At 32.0% G+C, this 19,331-nt stretch overlaps 2 protein-coding genes across 2 annotated transcripts; both read left to right on the top strand.

The window, feature by feature from the left end:
- Positions 1-14,349: 14,349 nt before the first annotated feature.
- On the top strand, positions 14,350-16,400 carry LOC134696204 (uncharacterized). Its single transcript, XM_063557872.1, has one exon. It carries the CDS (start codon positions 14,356-14,358, stop codon positions 16,312-16,314), a length of 1,959 nt encoding a protein of 652 aa, XP_063413942.1. The 5' UTR covers positions 14,350-14,355; the 3' UTR covers positions 16,315-16,400.
- Positions 16,390-18,173, top strand: LOC134697917 (uncharacterized). The gene is made up of 2 exons (XM_063560203.1): positions 16,390-16,396; positions 17,161-18,173. The coding sequence occupies exons 1-2, from the start codon at positions 16,390-16,392 to the stop codon at positions 18,171-18,173; spliced, it is 1,020 nt and encodes a 339-aa protein (XP_063416273.1).
- The last annotated feature ends 1,158 nt before the right edge of the window (positions 18,174-19,331 follow it).

Below are 19,331 nucleotides of genomic sequence, written 5' to 3'. Positions count from 1 at the left end.
AATTAAGACATGTAAGATACGATTCAGAAAAAAAAATGACCAATATCTATATAACCTTTCATGTAAACTTTCTTTTTATTTAACACTGTATTAGATCTTTGAAAATTATTGACATCAACACAGGTGTTTGAGCATTGCACAGGATTAAGTCATGCCAACATTAGGATTCTTGATGTGTTAGTTTGCTTTTGGTTGGAAGAGTTAAGTGAAGGTGAATGTACCATGTTGTATTCTAGTGTTTACAATTTTTATGTTTTGTTTATTGTATTCTATACGCATATTTACAGTGCTCTGGACTTGTACTGTGATTGCAGCATAATTCCGTTTTGGAATTGGTTAAAACTAGTAGGGAAGTACGGGTCAACTATTACTTGCTTTGAGCGAAATGGTGCCTTTTTGCCAAGTTTACCTAGCTGCGCTTTCGACAAATGTAACGGTAAATAACACATTTGCAAGATTGTCTATGAAAAATTTATTATGAGCTTTAGCAATTAGTATCTGTATCACCACTTATAAAAAAATAATACCAATAAAAACCGCCTAATTGAAAAACTATCAGTGTCCGGATTAAAAAAATAACATAACTTTTAGGATTCCAAAAAAGAATTTTCGCTATTGACAGTGAAAAAGAATACATGCTTGATAATGCAATCCCGAGGTTCCAAACACAAAGCCTAATATTTCAAATCTGAAAAAATAATAAAAAGGGAAAAAAATCAAATAAACAGGTCGACATGTTCTAGAATTTTGGTAAATTGTTGGTTTACATACAGATTAGATTCAACTTTGTTTTGATAGTATTTTACACTATTTCAAGCTTAAGCAATCGTAATACAAATACAAATTATTTACAAATATTTTTTAAAGCACGAAATTTTTCACAAAATACTGTTTTAGAGTGGTGTATCAACACACTCACAAATTTCTATGACAACTATTACATTTTTGATTTTACTCGTCAATTGCCATAGGAACTATTTGTCCCGACAACTTCTGCACCAACGGAGGAACCTGTTTTGTAAATGAGTTTGGAGACCCTTCTTGTCTTTGTCCCGGAGATTGGACAGGTGCAAAATGCAATGGTAAATTCGTAAAGTAATGTATAACGAAACATTAAAGACTATATGTTTTACACAATTTTTTATGGAAATAATCACCATAAAAAGAAACTAACGAGGTAACACAAATATAACGTACTCTTAGACGGGGTGTTATCATACTTTGTTCATTCACTTCTACTCATCATCATATATGTAAACACGAAACGCATACTAATCAATAAACCAACTGCATGAACAAATTGAATACATATTTGCAAGTCATCTTTTCTATGTAGATTTTCTTTTTAGATTTGTTGTGCAATATCATTCTGATAACTGTCGTATATGTTGCTGATAATGGCTGAATAAAGGCAACCGTAGTATCATGCTGTTCAATACTCATTATTCAATTACATGGAGTTCTAAGATACCTGGCTATATGCTGCTTTCAGGGCAAACGATACAGTTCTGATCTTATATTGAAATTTTGATGAAAATTTCTATACCTTTAGGCTATTTTTTTTACCTGATTACGTCAAATATGTAATAAAAAAATATCTTCAGTTTTGTTTTAAAAAATAAACACAGATGTTTTTTGTTAAATTATTCATAATATCTATTATACATAAGTTTCCCATAAAATTAAGCATTTTTTTACTTAATAATGACTTATGTTTATCAAATGTTCATGAATAAAGAAAAAATCTTCTTTTTTGCTGTATATTTATCAAATTTAAAAAATTGCATGATTGACTTTTTTGTATGAAAATTGGTACAAATACTTTTCATACATACACATGTTATCAAACCAGATGTCATTTAAAAAAAAGAGGGGTCCATGAACTCGTTTTAAAGTTAAACAATTTGACTGATAACAATCAGTCGAAAATGCATCTTTTCCCGATATGTCACAGTATGACGTTCGCGAAAACAACGTTTTATGTTTGCAAAGTCATTACCTCCTCTGTAACTATATCGTATGGCCTTAACGCGCTATAAATACATTGCAATACTTGATGTTGCTATTAGAATATATTATATTGAAACGGTAAAATTTGTAGAATTTGTCTTCCTTTAACCGTATTGTTTATTTTAGTACATCCATGTTATAATAATCCATGTGGTATTAACGGTGTTTGTGAAATGGACGGTTATCAATCTGCAACATGTCATTGTTATGGCAACTGGACGGGGCAATTCTGCGAAAGTAAGTTATTGTTCAATTGTTTATTCAATGCAGTAAGTTGAATGTCATTTTATGCAATTTGATCAAGTTAATGATTTTATAAATGTGAACAAAGAACATTATTAGAGAAGTTTACGTTTTTGACGTACTTAAACGTAACAAATCTTTACATTTCAAAGATATGTTCATTGTTATTTCCCGTTGACCAAATATTCCTAGAATCAAGGTATGTTTCGTTGACATAAATGTTTGAGATGTTTCAGCGCATACAATTTAGAAATTTACTGTCACATGGCATTGTTGTACAAGCAGAGCTGTCAATCAAACTAATACATAACCATGACAGGTGAACCATGCCGTTAAGGTTTTTGGAAAAAGTAATCTTTATATATTTTTTCCTGTTGCATTGCCTGAAATATTGGAACCATATTATGCATAAGTGACAATCAAACCTGCATGAAGCAGCATATTTGATTTATTTAAAATTTCTGTTGCTTTCATTCGGTTAGCTATTAGACTTGTCTCATATGCATGATTATTTTATTAGTTGTTAGTGGCCTTGAACTAGCCTTCAGTACTCTCATATCTGTTCTTAGTGTCTTTTTTGTTGTTGGGAAATAAAATTGCCCAGCCACGTCCACTTGTATTTTTGTCCATCTGATGAGTATATACTTTTTCAAGTGATTTTTATAATTCGTTCTTACGTTGTACTGTTATACCAATGTCCAAGGCTATGTATGTACAGTGCCTGTCCTTAGTCAGGAGTCTGTAATTCAGTGGTTGTCGTTGATTTATGTGTTCCATATTTGTTCTTCGTTTTTTTTTATATAAATGAGGCCGTAAGTTTTCGCGTTTGGATTGTTTCACCTTGTTATTTCGGGGCCATTTATAGCGGACTATGCGGTATGGGCTTTGTTAATTTTTTAAGGCTGTACAGTGACCTATAGTTGCTCATTTCTCCGTCATTGGGTCTTTGTGGACAGTTGTCTCATCGGCAATTATACCACATCTTCTTTTTCATAAATCTGGATCATGATCACACAAACTGCAAGAAACTTGGATATATAGCACAATTGTGGTTCTATGTCGGTACATAGTTACAGAGGCGAATCTAGACATTTCTAAAAGAGGGGTCTCAGAATAAAAATGAAAAAAACAGTTGTTGTTTCCTTTTTTTCAATTTTCCGAAGACAAAACTATCCAATCAAAGACCTGCACCCCTGACACAGCCACTGAGTAAACCTTTTGTGACTTTTTATCTGTAGTACATGGTAGGCTTGTATGGTCTGCAGGCAAACTACCGAGTATGACCAACGATATTTGTCTTTCTTCTGTTTAACTGAAATTAATGCGCAGAATTTTATGACCCTGACCTTTTTCAATTTTAGTTTTTAAGTTCATTTTTTTTCTGAGTCACAATTTATTTAATAGATGATATTATATCATTATTGTTAAGTATACATCTTTTCTCGATGTATCTAACAATTATTGTGTTTCAAGTCATATAATCATGAGACAAAGGATTACATTATTCAACTTGTTTATGCTAAATTAAACTTGATGCACATAAATGTTTTCGTAGTGACGACATAGCACTCGCCACTAATTAATAATAAGACTGAAACGACCGAATCGAACTGAAAAACAAAGATTGTTTAGTTTATACAGTCCAATTTTCGGATCTGACACAGCCCTTGCCGTAATGTATACCAGTTGAGTCTGTTTAAGTCTCACTCACCTACACGACTTGGTATAACAAAATGAGAAGGATCCGTCCTTACTTAATTAACCACGCGGACTGTTATTTTAAAAAAGGACAAAAAAGGTATAAATGGTGACAATTTTATCTTTTAAGATCGAAAGTTAAACAAATCTTGCTTGACTGTATTCTGCAACTGTATGAACATTTTTATTCATCAGGACCTTTTATAAATCCAGCCCTTCTCTTTGCAAGTTACACATACCTCAACCTCACACTACGTTTAACTTTTACACTTGTCAACCTGTCGACCTGTCAAACTGTTAACCTGTACACTTGTCAACCTGTCGACCTGTCAAACTGTTAACCTTTACACTTGTCAACCTGTCGACCTGTCAAACTGTTAACCTTTACATTTGTCAACCTATGCATTTATCGAATATTAAACGTGTCGAACTTAACACTTGTCAACATTGTGAACCTTTTTAGTGTAAAACTGTCGGCCTGTGACTCTGTCAATTTATGAACTGTAACATACATGTATAAACCGATTTACTTCTTAAGTTAAACCGATTTACTTCATCAGTCAAACCGAATTACTCCTCCATTTTTCAGATTGAACTGTAGTATCGTTTATCTTACTAGACCTGACTCTATAGTTGAAATTGTGAATCCTGGTATAGTGAGGTCAATAGTTACCTCAGTCCTTTTCTAAAGATTGATCATTCTCGTCTAATAAGAGACATGAGTCATCTGCATACTGGCTTAATAGATACTCAGAATCATTTATTTTCATACCATTTATATCTGGGTTATTTTTAAGTGAATCACTCATAAGTTCTAAAGATGATATAAAGAGATATGGAGATAGAGAATTTACTTGTCTAACACCCCGACCAATATTAACAAATTGAAAGCTATGTCCATTATTTATAATACAGCTCTGAGATTCTGAATATAAGGTCTAGATCCATCTACAAAAAAAAGGATCAAATCTTAGGAAATACAAAGTCAAGTCTATAAATGACCACTCAAGAGTATCAAAAGCTTTCTCAAAGTCTAATAAATGTAAAATACCTTGTAGATTATCATATCTTGCCTTTTCCATAATGTCAAAAATAAGCCTGGTACAATCTCCAATATACAATCCCTTTAACTTCATCTGAGTTCAGTATTTTGGTGATTTTACTTTTTATGAAACCTTGCTGTGTTTCACTAATTATATCCCCAAGACAAAGTTGTATTATATTTGCTAATGCAGCTGATGCAATTTTTGTATCAACATTTGATAAGGTGATAGGTCTCCAGTTTTTTAATTGAAATTTTGATTTACCCTCTTTTGAAATGCATGTTATAACTCCTTGTTTCTGACTAACCGAAAAAGATCCAGTTTCTAGGCTATAATTCAAAGATTTTATAATAAACTAATGGCTGTCTATCCAAAAGAATTTATAAAATTCTATAGTTAATCCATCCATCTCTGGAGATTTACCATTTTTCATATTTTTCAAGATTTTTAAGCATTCATTAGTATTCAAATTACCCTCTGCCTGTAACCTCTGTTCATCAGAAAGTTTGCGGATAAAAGGAATATTTTCATAAAAAAATAGATGTTTATGTTTTTGATGAACAGTAGGATTTGTTGAGGAGTACAATGTTTCATAAAATGATTTTTGTTCTTCTAAAATTTCACGTTTAAATGTTGCTGGTTTCCTACATGTAAAAACACATACAGTTAAATGCATATAAAACAATAGGAGATGCTTGATCTTTCACAAAGTTTTGCACATTTAAAAAAAAAAACATATTGTGTACTATCATTCAACATGCATTTGACTAAATTTTATTAGACACTTTTTCAAAGTTTTTTGCAGATATAAAGAAACATATATCTGTTATTATTTCGCAGGAAGTCCATGTGAAACGCAATTATGCAACCAAAGCATGTGTTATTATAACGATACCGGCGCGTCAATATGTCTTAACTTACAAGAAATGCTTTGCTCAGGTGAGTTAATTTGAGTTGGTAAAATCTGTGATTTGAAAATGTGATCTTAAATATAACATACGAGAATTTTTTATGATATGTGCTTTAAAATTATTCTATATAAGTTAAAACAATATAACCATGATAACCATCCGTACAATTATTGTACTTACATGTAACATCTACGCAGAGAGTTTCATTTTCTAGCGACATTCATATGTTTAATATACACAAATACGCAGTTAATATTACCAAAACAAAAACGTTCAAAATTAAAGAATAATAACCTCATACTGAGCAAACAGTTTCTTTCTAAACTAAATATTTATATTGTATTTTTACTTTTTACTATGATTGCAATTTATTTTAACATTTACATGATGCATGTAGTAGCTAGTGCGTACAAGCTTATCCATAGTCAATGCAAACATAGTATTGGTATTGTTATATATTTATGTACTGTGTGCTTTTGGCTGCAATGAATGCTGTCTTGATATTCCAATGCAACTTTAAAAATTGAACAAGATGTAATGCATATGCCATAATTTCAGATTTAATCTCATTATATATTTTAAGCTTTATAATGAATACAGTACAATAGATCAATTTTGTTAAATTTGCCTTTTGAAAAGAAGAATCAAAACATGTTATAAGATAGCATTATATAATATTTTTTTAAAATAAATAAGGCCGTCAGTTTTCTTGTTTTAATTATTTTACATTGTCATTTTATACATTGCCTTTTATAGCTGACTATGCGGTATGGGCTTTGCTCATTGTTGAAGGCCTTACGGTGACGTATATTTGGTTTTTAATTTTTGTGTCATTTTGGTCTCCTGTGGAGAGTTGTCTTATTTTCAATCATATAACATCTTCTTTTTCATATTCAAAATAATCTTTAAATTTCTGTTGCAATGTTTTGTTTTATTTATAAATAACATGTACTTCATTTACTTTGTTATATATGTCATAATATATCATATATACCTGCCGTATGTCGATAACATCCGACAGTTGTATCAACTGATTATTCCTGGTGATATATCATTCGTTGTTCAATTCATTAATACCTTGATTACTTAATAAATACTTAGAAACATATGTTGATAAACAGTTGGTGGTAAACTAAAAACACTTACATTTAAAGAACTAATTGCATGATCTTTTCTATTTCAGAATACAGCTTCAATGATCATGATTAGATACCGAAATAACCACCAAAGTTTATTAAATAGTTGATAAGTGTTGTCTTTCTTCAATTTGCATTATGTGTCGTATCTTTCTGCTTAATTTGATCCCACCTTATTTAGCGTTCTTGTTAGTTTTAACATTCTTTATGTTTTAACGTTTTATTGACAATCATGAAAAGGTAGAAGATAGTACAAATAACCATGTAGAGACACTTGCGCAATGTATCTTAATTTCAAGTAAACTTTCACTAGGCATTATATCTGTTCGTGTATTTATTTTAACAAGACGTTAATAAATGTGTTTTGTTTTGCATAGGAATATTGCCTCTTCTGTCTGCCAGGTAGTTAGCGAGAAGTTCATGACTAACCACATTTTTATACTCAGGTACGTCAATCATTACGGTCATCAACATGTATATGGCAAGGTGATTTTTAGAATAAAAAAATAATGACGGGGTCGGATGGGCCGAACATAACACATATGGCAAACGCATGTATCAAAATAAGTCAGCAAAGAATGCATTTTTGTCTTCATTCACTATCTTTCTTTTGTGCTATTTTTCCTAAACTTGTAAATGTTAGTTTTTCAATCTCATTTACACTACATAACTGATGTCATTTGCATTCAAAATGGTGTGAGTTGAATATTTTAATGATTTTGATCTTTTTGCAGACGTGTCTAGTGGATATATCAAGTCTATATTTATGGATTTCTCACGAAGGCAAAGGGTAGACGTACGTCAACTTTATCATATATATATATAAAACCAATTGCAACTTAAATTAATTGCGACTTTGAAAACAATGTAAGTTGTATAACATTGCATTTTTTTCTCTTTTGAATTATTCCTTATGTCGACCGATAAAAAATTAAATGAAATACAAATATAAATGTTTCCAGATACTAGGAACATTTCAGTGACCAGGTTTGATATATGTCATAAAATATTGAGCAAGAAGCAGACTGCTTTGTTTGTATAATCGTGTTCTCTTTTAAAACAAGCAGCGTTTGACCGAACCAGAAAAAAGTTATCTGGAAAAAACATAAAAGAAGAACTTATAAAACATCATATTCCTAATTATTCTTGTCTTCATTGACAGGATTATTATTAATCATGTAGAGTGAAGGAACACATTCCGTATCATGACCGAACCAGCACCATTAATACACTGTTAAAATAATACACTTAAGGTACATATTTCTTAATATCTGGCTGCGTTCTTGAATATAAAAAAATATATATTGTATAATGTTATCATCGCTAAATATTTAGATACGTGTTTTTGTTTTCGATGACGCAAAAATTATATATATTGTTTAGTAGGTCTTTAGGTCATCCAGCACGTAGTGATGTTGCAGTGCTATGCTATTAATGATAGAACGAAAACTGTTTTGATAAAAGTAAATGACGAAGGATAACATACAACAATAATTCTTCAGTTTGTTGATGTTTTGTAGACTAGAAATTTCATCGGATTGATTAGTCAAAACATAACAAAAGAGACAAGCAACATTAAAAACCTAGATGTTTCACTCCAAATATAAAGCCATACGGATGTAAATTTATTTACATTCATGTACTGTATAATGCTAATATCGTTTTTCGAAGACTCTAAAATATAGCAATATATGTTTCCTTGATATAACTAGAAATCAAGTCTGATATTGCAAAAAGTAAAATCACAAAAATACTGAACTCAGAGAAAAATCAATTACTAGGAAAGTCCATAATATATGGCAAAATCAAATAACAAAACGCATCAAAAACGAATGGACAAGAACTGTCATATTCCTGACTTGGTACAGGCATTTTCAAATGTAGAAAATGGTGGATTAAACCTGGTTCTATAGCGCTAACCATCTCACTTTAATAACAGTCTCATCAAATTCCGTTATATTTACATGATGCGTTAAATAAACAGTCACAATTAATAAAAATAGTCAAAATATGGGTACATCAGTCATCATCGTATAACAATTTTAAAAGGGGACAATTTAACCGAACACAAAAACATCTTCTATCTACGAACACATTAATTGAATTAAGTGTCTGATGTCAGAAAATTGTATACGTCACATAAATTTGTCGTTCAATGTGCATACAAACAGTTTTAAAATTTACATAGACAATGTAAGCATACAGGGTTAAAAAGTCAAAAGTATGTAAGAATAAATTACAGAAATAGACCGATACTCAAACTAGTCCAAAAGTTATAGGTAGAATTTATGAGAATTCAAAAAATTTTAATACCACTGCGCGATTGAATGATTTTGACGTTTGTGGTTCAACGTATATAGTAATTCATAATAGAAATATATCATAATGAATATAATAAGTCAATATAATACTGACGGGATCTTTTAAATTACAGAGTCACGTAATAAGAACAAAAGAAATACAACAAGTCGCATATACAAAACAAACCACAAAAAAATGAAAGCCAATTCAAACACATTGACGAGATGTATAAGTACCGAGCCACGTCAAACTGATATCACATAAAACCATTCAACAGTAAAAGTAATATTAATAATAAAACAAAGACAAATGAAAGAACAATAAAACATGTTGTTAAGATGATAAACAACATCAGTACGCAGAATCTATACATCAAGACCATCGTGTATTATTTGAGAAGTTGATACGGAATATTTATCAACAAGGTCTTGATACCTTCTGATAAACTTTTTTAGAAAAAAGGTCGAGACGTTGTTTGACATATCCCTGGTTCATCAACTTTCTACGCAGACACTGATGACGTTTTACAAAGTCTGAGTAGGAGCTGCAAGCTCTTGAATATCGAATAAGTTGGGAAATATATATCCCATATGCAGGTGAAGTTGGTATATTGCAACTAAGGTGGAAGAAATTTATAATTTCAAAATTTAAATCGTCTGGTTTGTCATAGATTCTGGTACTGAGATAACTATGTAAGTCAAATTCGAGATATAAGTCTAAAAATGAGGCGGAGGAAGCTGTGTCTGTTGTTTCTTTAATCTCTAGTTCTGGGGGATATATCAATGGAACCCAATCAGAAAAGTTCGGATTGTTTATGGAAAGAACATCATCAATATATCTGAAAGTGAAATTAAATAATCTGGCTTCTTTGATCCTCTTGTTTTTGACAAGTGTCTGGAGGAACTCCGATTCATATGAATATAAGAAGAGGTCGGCAAGAAGAGGCGCACAGTTTGTTCCCATAGGAATGCCGACAATTTTTTGGAAAAGTCTACCTCCTAACTCAACAAATATGTTGTCGATAAGAAACTCTAGCATACTGACTACTTGTTCTTCTGTGTAGCATGTTTTACCTTTTTGTTTGTCACTATTAACGAAATATGCCTTATGAAATCCCAAAGTAATAAATTTATAGCGTATGCTACCATTTTTATGTTGAAAGGCATTGTGGATAATTTCTTTTAGGCGATTTTTTCAATTTTACATGGGGAATGGTGGTATACAGGGTTGAAAAATCAAAAGTTTTGATGGAACTAATTTCAGAAAAAGACCGAGATTTAAAATTGTCTAGAAGTTCTTTAGAACTTTTAAGAATCCACATATGGTTAATACCACTACGCGAGTAAACAGTTTCACAGTATTTCTGAAGACTCTCTTTCACTGCGGACAGAATTTAGTCAATCTAATAGACAATTCTTTTGTTGAACATGAAGATGAGCCAGCAATATACCGTTGCTTGTACGGAATTTTATAAAGCTTTGGTATCCAATACAAACAAGGTAAGTCCTCCGATTTGGTGTTCAGTGTAATGTTTATTGAAGCCATGAAGGACTTATGATTTGCTAAAATCTCATCCTTGTCAAATGATATGTCTTTGTATGTGGGATTACCTGAGTGCTCCGTTATACCCAATTCTTTTACATGACAAAACTTATTGAAATTATTGAACTTTTCTCATTGGATCATTGTTTTTAACGGAACTTTTGCAACACAATTATGCATTTGTGTGTATACAATAAAGGATGTTGTGTGATGCAGTGCGATTGCCAGCGAGACAACTCTCTCCAATCGACTAATTGAAACAAAACTTAAAAACTATAGGTCAACGTACAGCCTTCAATTTATTTATCGTGTTAAGTCATCATTCCAAATTTCATGATAACTTTTAGAATACAATGTGTTCAGATCTTACAATCCTTACAATTTTCAATACAATTAAAATCCATGTTTATTTTTAGTTTAAAGACCACTGATTGAAATTGGAAACAACGAAACTGAAATGCCAGTCGAAAGATTTATTTAACGGTCACGACACGACGAAGTAACAATGTAACATAGCTACTCGTTTGTTGTTGTCAAATCTGTGTTGATTGCAGACTTAAATAAGCAACGAATAATATTGTTAAAATGATGTTATATATTGTGTTACACATTGTTATTTGAATTCTCCTAATACTAGTATTTACGGACAATGAATACCCACAGAGACAAAATATCATAAACATCGTTTTAAGGTTTGGTGTATCAAATATGTAAAAAAATATACAAGTAATTGTAACTTAATTAAAATCATTGTTGTCAAAGACAATATATTATAGTCAACTAGCCATTACACATGTTGAAGTACCCATTGTAAAATTGTCACATGAACATACGGTATGGGTTTTGCTGGATAGTGGATACGGTGGTCTATATAGATGTTGACCTGAACTTATAATTCAATGTGGTATCTGGTAGAGAATTGGACCATGTGCAATCATATTAATGTACCTCTTCTTATTCCTGTTTTAACTATTCACAATTAAAATGAAGTCTATTCAAACACAAATTTTATAAAGTCTTTTATAAGAACATACACTTTTGTATAGACAATTCATATACATGATATGGTATATTATACGTTACGTACATGTACTGAACATTATATACTTGATTCAATGTACTTAACATTGTATACTTCATTCACTGTTTTTAATGTAGCTTTTTGCTTCCCTTTTGCTTTCAGAAGTTAAGATGTTTTTTTTATTAGATGTCGTTTTTCAATTCCGAAAATAAAAATAATTTAAATAATTCTTCCAATTTTGACTATGACATTTCTCATGAAACATTTGCTTATATAGCAACAAAAACACAACTAAAATATAAACTTTTACCTTTTCGAAAAGATAAGGATTGTCTACTCAAGAAATAGATTCCTTAGCTCTTTTGTAGACTTAACTCGCGTCTGCTGTACACCGTTTAAATTCTGAAATCTTGTATATCTACCTACATGTACCTCTTTATATCAATTGATTATTTTGAGAGTATGATCAGGTATTCATAAAACTTCTAAATTACAATATCCTTTGGCAAAATCAAGTTTCCCTGTAGAATGATTTAATTGATTTGCGTAAAATCTGAAAATTCTTAAAATTTCAGATATTTCTTGGGACCAAAATAAGTTTCTTTATAAGAAGTTCCTATTAATTGCATGCCACAGGTTGCACAAGACTTTTTTTTATCTATACAATATCTAACATTATCAAAGACAGCTTCAATAACGAGTTGAGAAGACATCATGCACGAAAAAAAATATAAAGATATAATAGATAAAAGAAATGATCAAGAACTTCAGATTATAAAGCAAACTGAGTGAATAAATTCAAATTGCGATTGGTGTGTGCAGTTTGCATAAGTCATCCGGTTTGTAAAAATTGGGATTTGCAAAAGGGTTACATGTATCATAGGAAAAAGTATGTACATTCCAAAGGAAAATATAAGTTAGTCAAGCTTTAAAATGTATATTCAAATAGTAACTGTAAATGATACACTTTTAACCGGCTTCTAATAGTCACAGTCAATTATTTCAACTCAAAGGCAAACACAAATTCGGGAACAATGTTTTGGTGACCCTGGAGTTAGTGGTCTTAGGTACACGTATTGATTTTCTTTTTTAAAGATGACAACTTGTTTTTGTTTCCATTTGAAAAAGACACGAAAAAGAACCTTATTCACAACAATAAAATAAAATTAAAATTAAAAAAAAAGAATTTTACTTATCAAACTATATCCTTAAATGACAGTCATTGATGCTCAATGAATACAACGCATTGCAATTTGATTAAGATACGAAATAAAATGATGCAAGGAGAGATGGTATAAGTGCTTATGAGATAACTCTCCACCATAGTCACAATTTGTAAAAGAAACTAGTATAGGCCAAAGTAGAAACAACACATTAGATTAATATGTGTCTGAATCCCGTTTCATGACAATTTTAAGTCTACACAACAGGACTTCCCAAAGTTAAAAAGTAAAATATCCAATACAGGAATGCATACATATAAAGTGATTCGACAAAAGTAGAAAAATTACAGCAGACATATAAAATACATTAGATGAAAACTTATCATAGATACCAGGATTAAAATTTTGCATTTTCGTCAGACGCGTGTTTCTTCTACAAAAGACTCATTAGAGACGCTCGAACCAGAAAAATAAATAAAAGGCCATATAAAGCACGAAGATGAGGAGTATAGACGACCAAAAGTTCCTTAAAGTTAGCCAAATTCAGGTAATGTCATTTATTCCTAAAGTAGAAAAGCCTTAGTATTTTCAAACTTTCACAGTTTAAAAAAAATTGTTAATTTATGTGTATGACCATATATATCAATGATAACACGACTTAAGCAATACGAATCTATTGTTAGAAATTAATTGTTAACTAGACGGTTGATATCAATTATTGTGATAACGTTTTTGAAAATCTACATATCAGCTGAAAGCTCTTTCATATACGATGAGATGGAAAATGTATTCTGAGTACGCTGAAGAAGTTGGCATATAATGTGTCGTGCTGTTAAGTTAAGCAAAACTCAATTTCTAAATAGAAATCGCCTTAGTGTCATACATTCAGGTACTTGATGATCGATGCGGTCAAATTCTAGGTAAATTGAAGAAAGAAACGTATGGGTGGTTTTCTCTTTTATATGTTCAGGAAGACATATTAATGAAACCTTATCAGATTTTTTTACTAGTAATATAATGGAAGTAACACAATTGATATACCTGTACGTGGAATTAAATAATCTGCACTTAAATTAGCATAAAAACATTCGTCGTCTAGATTCTGCTTATAAGTATAATTTCTCACGTTTCGTAGTATAGGGAGAAATTATTGTATATACGGTACTAGCGTAGTAATTTTATAAGTTTAAGTCACTAGGTATAAGACACGTGACTAATTTTATGGCGGGAAATTTTTTCCTGATATTATCACTTTCTAGCCCGCCACAGACAGGGCAACATTCAAGTATGGACACCGGAATATCTAGTTCAATTAAAGACGCCATTTCGCATGAAGTGAAGAATGCCGTTACTAACCTTCAACAAGACATATTGAATAGCATTTCTTCTATCATGGATTCCAGATTATCGTCTTTCCAATCCAACATAAGACAATCTCAACAGGACATTTCACAGTCTCAAATGTACAAAATCGAGCAGACCGTTACCGACAATTACTCATTCAAGAGAAAAGGCAATGAGAACCAGTTTAAACATGAATGCAGGGTACTTTCCAAGCTGAAAGAAGCAGACGTGAACTTAGAAGGGCCAGATTTGAGCGTCGATTCCGTACAAACAGCTAAAGCAAAGATAGTAGAAGGTATGGAATTAGTTAAAGAAAGACAAAAACTGATTAAAATGGCAGATTTCTCGGAACTGGGTTGGAAGGTTGTGAGTGAATATGTGACAAATCCTATCGCCGACAATTCGGAAGATGAGAAGAAAATAATCAGGGCACAAAACAGAGCAGAAAGAAAACAGAAAGCAGAGAAATCTAAGAAAATTGTCCCAAGAAAAGCACCATACACAAGAGAGAAGACAGAGAATACCAACCCTTCTTGGAAACCTGGCAGGTGCTTCAACTGTGGATTGAGAGGCCATTGGACGGACAATTGTCCGGATAAGAAGAAGATAAGTACTTTTAAAACTTTATTTAATTTGCCAATCTTGACTAATAGTATTTGTTCAAATTTAAATGATACTGAACATAGTTCAATAGAAACTGATGGTCACATGACAGTTTATTGCAATAATAAGGTCAGTTTTAAATCGCCGTTAAATGTCACGGTTGGTCAGCCTTCAGGTATTTTCTCACCTGTTGGTCAGTTAAAATCTAAATTACCTGAATGGAAATCAATTACAAGCAATACACATATTTTGGATGTTATCGAAAACGGATACAAGATACCTTTCAAGACAGAACCAAAATCAGAATTGTTGAAGAATAACAGATCTTCACTTGATAATCCAAAATTTGTTAAAGATGAAATAAGAAAATTAATAGAGAAAAAATGTATTTCAGAAGTAAAAGAAAGACCGTTTGTTGTAAACACTCTTACAGTTGCTTACAATAAGAACAAACCTAGGCTGGTTTTAGATTGTCGGCATTTGAACCCACATCTATTTAAATTTAGATTTAAGTACGAAGATACAGAAAACGCACGAGACCTTTTTAAAAAGGGTGATTTTCTATTTAGCTATGATTTGAAATCGGCATATCACCATATTGAGATCACAGAAATACACAGGTCTTTTCTTGGTTTTGCATTTGTTTTCGACGGCATTATGCGTTATTTTGTGTTTAATGTATTGCCATTTGGTATTGCAACAGCCGGGTATATATTTACCAAAGTGCTAAGAGAAGTGGTCAAACACATGAGGGCAGAAGGTAAACGTGTCATCATGTTTTTAGATGACGGTCTCGGAGGGGACAATGATTTTGAAAATTGTATGAATAGTAGTTTTGAAGTTAAGAATACACTCGAAAGATTAGGATTTTTAATAGCTCATGAAAAATGTCATTGGTTACCTAGTCAGAGTATGGATTGGTTAGGTTACACATGGGATACCATAATAGGTAGAGTTTTTATTAAGGAAGAAAGGATTGAGAAAGCCGAAAATAGTATTCGCATATTATGCAGAGAAGCTACAAACGGTAGATTGTTATTCAGTGCTAGATTTTTAGCCAGTATTTTGGGTCAAATCATTTCCATGATGATTGTTATTGGTGACAAGGTGAGATTGCACACCAGATACTTGTATGATTGTATCATGGGACGAGCAAGTTGGGATGCTCCTGTAAAGATGAACCCAGATGCTCTTACAGAAATTTTATTCTGGGAAAGCTCGCTCAGAAAATTAAATGAGCAGGGTGTTGACATTTGCAGAGTTGATCATGATTTTGTGTCAGATTTTGACATTTTTTGAGACGCCTCAGATGTAGGCTTCGGTGGTTATTTATCCACTCAGTTTAGCGTTGTTACTTGTGTTGACAACAGTGAAATGTCAGGTAATTGGACAGGTGATGAAAAGTTGGAAAGTTCAACGTGGCGCGAATTAGAATGCGCAAGACGAATATTATGTACTTATGAAAGTAAATTTAGTTTAGATAACAAGTCAGTTAGCATTAATTCGGACAATAAAAACGTTCCACACATACTAAAGGTCGGCAGTAAGAAAAGCATACTGCAAAACATAGCAGTAGATATTCACAATATTTGTTCAGAAAAGAACATTACTTTAAACTCTAAATGGCTACCAAGGGCAGATAATCAATATGCAGACAAATTGAGCAGAAACACTGATAACGATGATTGGGGTATTCATGGCGAATTGTTTAATTATTTCAATGGTACATGGGGACCATATAACATTGACAGGTTCGCTACACATTATAATACACAATGCACACGTTTCAACTCAAAGCATTGGTGTCCAGGTTCAGAAGGCATAGACGCATTCTCTCAAAATTGGGGTAAAGACACAAATTGGTTAGTTCCACCACCATCTCTTGTTCCTATGGTTTTACAAAAAATTCAGCATGACAAGGCTGCATGTACCTTAGTTATTCCTGAATGGAAATCGGCTCCTTTTTGGCCATTGATTTTCACATCAAAAGGTATAGCACATTATATACAAGACATAGAATATTTGTCGGGAAAAAGGGTGATAGTAAAAGGAGCAGGCAAAAACGGAGTTTTCGCAAAGTTGCCAATGAAATTTAGAATGCTAGATTTGAGAATAGTTTTTTAATAATACAATTGTTATTTGCAGGCGTGAACCTTAGACGAAACGTTGAAGCTGCTTTAGTAGAGAGTGGCGTTTCAGAGAACTGTAACATTTACAACTTAGCTGGAAAGATGACTACATTCCTTGTTGATTCGAGAAGTGAGAATACCTGTAAAAAGTACTATTCAAGTTTTAATAGATGGAAGAAATTCGCAATCGAAAACAGTTTAAATGAATTGCCTGCCGAGCCTGTTCATGTAGCTCTTTACATTACAAAATTGATAGATGAACAATGTTCTCCAAGTGTTGTAAATTCAGCTGTATATTCAATCAAATGGGCCCATGATATTAACGGTTTTAATGATCCGACAGAAAATTCATTTGTAAAATATCTTTTAGAATCCGCCAAAAGACGTAATGGAAGGCCTGTAAACAAAAAGGATTCAGTTAACAATGACATGTTGATTGATTTATGCTCTATGTACACAGATAGTTCAGATTTACTTATAGTTAGGGATCTCACTATGATTTTGTTGTCTTATTCGGGTTTTCTTAGGTTCGATGAGATTAGTAAATTAAGATGCAAAGATGTTAGTATTTTCGAAGATCATTTAAAACTTTTTATTTCTCATAGCAAAACGGATCAATACAGACAAGGGAATGAAATTCTTATTTCTAAAGGTATTTCTATCGCTTGTCCAGTTAACATGTATTTAAGATATTTGTCTTTAGCTGGTTTGGACGCACAATCTGAACAATTCATATTTAAACCTATATTTAGATCCAAAGGCGTAGCCAAACTTATATATAAGAATAAATCTATTAGCTACACTGCAGCTAAAGAAAACATTGTAAAGAGACTTAAGCAGGTAGCCCCAAGTCTAAATCTTGGTCTTCATTCTTTACGATCGGGTGGTGCAACTGCAGCTGCTAAGTCTAATGTAAATGAAAGATGCATAAAGCGACATGGGAGATGGAAGACAGATTTTTCCAAAGATGGTTATATCGAAGATACTTTAGAAAAGAGAATTTCAGTCTCACAAAAATTGGGTCTTTGATATATATATCTATTATTTTTACTACACTCCACCATTTCTTTGGTATTTCTATGCTTGCTGGGCTATCGGCAATACTATATATATTGTATTCATTCATGCCTTATAATAGATATGAGCGTATAGGGTATACGTATAATTTCTCACGTTTCGTAGTATAGGGAGAAATTATTGTATATACGGTACTAGCGTAGTAATTTTATAAGTTTAAGTCACTAGGTATAAGACACGTGACTAATTTTATAGCGGGAAATTTTTTCCCTGATATTATCACTTTCTAGCCCGCCACAGACAGGGCAACATTCAAGTTCCAGTAAAACTATGTATATAATTTGATACATGCATTTATATATATTTTTCAAAACAATATATTCGTCTGAGTATGTCTCGTGAGATGACTTGTCGCATGAGGTCGGACCCAGGTTTCCAGTTTACCCCATTAATGGGTTTTGTTTGGTTGTTCCTGGCTGGCGAGGTCGTTGATGATCGAGTTATTTATGTATGTATTTAGTTACATGTTTACATTCATGTCGGCTATATTTTAGCTCTCGTTGGTACAAGGTTTACTTTTTCTAGCTAAGTTGTACCTAACAGGATATTTCAAGTTTTTTTGCTATTAGGAGTCATTTTGGTTATTGTTGTTTTCCAATGTTTATATATATATATATATATTTATTGAGATACATGTATGTAAATAAATTAATAAATTCCGTTGTCCACTATGCTTGCTGGGCTATCGGCAATACTATATATATTGTATTCATTCATGCCTTATAATAGATATGAGCGTATAGGGTATACCTTTAACTAATTGTATATCCCAATGTCTAATAAATGCATATCTGTATATAGTTTATGAGATGAATAATGTTAACATGCAGCAAGCAACTTCGATTTATGAGTTTGACTGTCCCTTTGGTATCCAGTGTCCATCTTTTAAACCTGTGTCTACGTGACGAAACACTTATGACAAGGTACGTGATAAGCTGTTGATCACGAACTTTGACATGATATGAACGTTTAATCTGGACATTTATGATACGATCTCGCCAACCAAATTCCTAAAATTTGGTAAATGACGTCGAATTTAGATTTCGGTGCAAACACCGATAATCAATTCCATTTGATTTTTTTAATGTACATTGACCTACTTGTTGTATC

The sequence above is a fragment of the Mytilus trossulus genome, chromosome 14, assembly GCF_036588685.1.
Source record: "Mytilus trossulus isolate FHL-02 chromosome 14, PNRI_Mtr1.1.1.hap1, whole genome shotgun sequence".
Classification (NCBI taxonomy): Eukaryota; Metazoa; Mollusca; class Bivalvia; order Mytilida; family Mytilidae; genus Mytilus; species Mytilus trossulus.
The sequence above is the reverse complement of the archived record's forward strand: the minus strand, read 5'-3'. Positions and strand labels throughout refer to the sequence as shown.

Bases quoted from the DNA above. Each gene is read 5' to 3' on its own strand.
- LOC134696204 (XM_063557872.1), top strand. From the start codon at position 14,356: ATGGACACCGGAATATCTAGTTCAATTAAAGACGCCATTTCGCATGAA.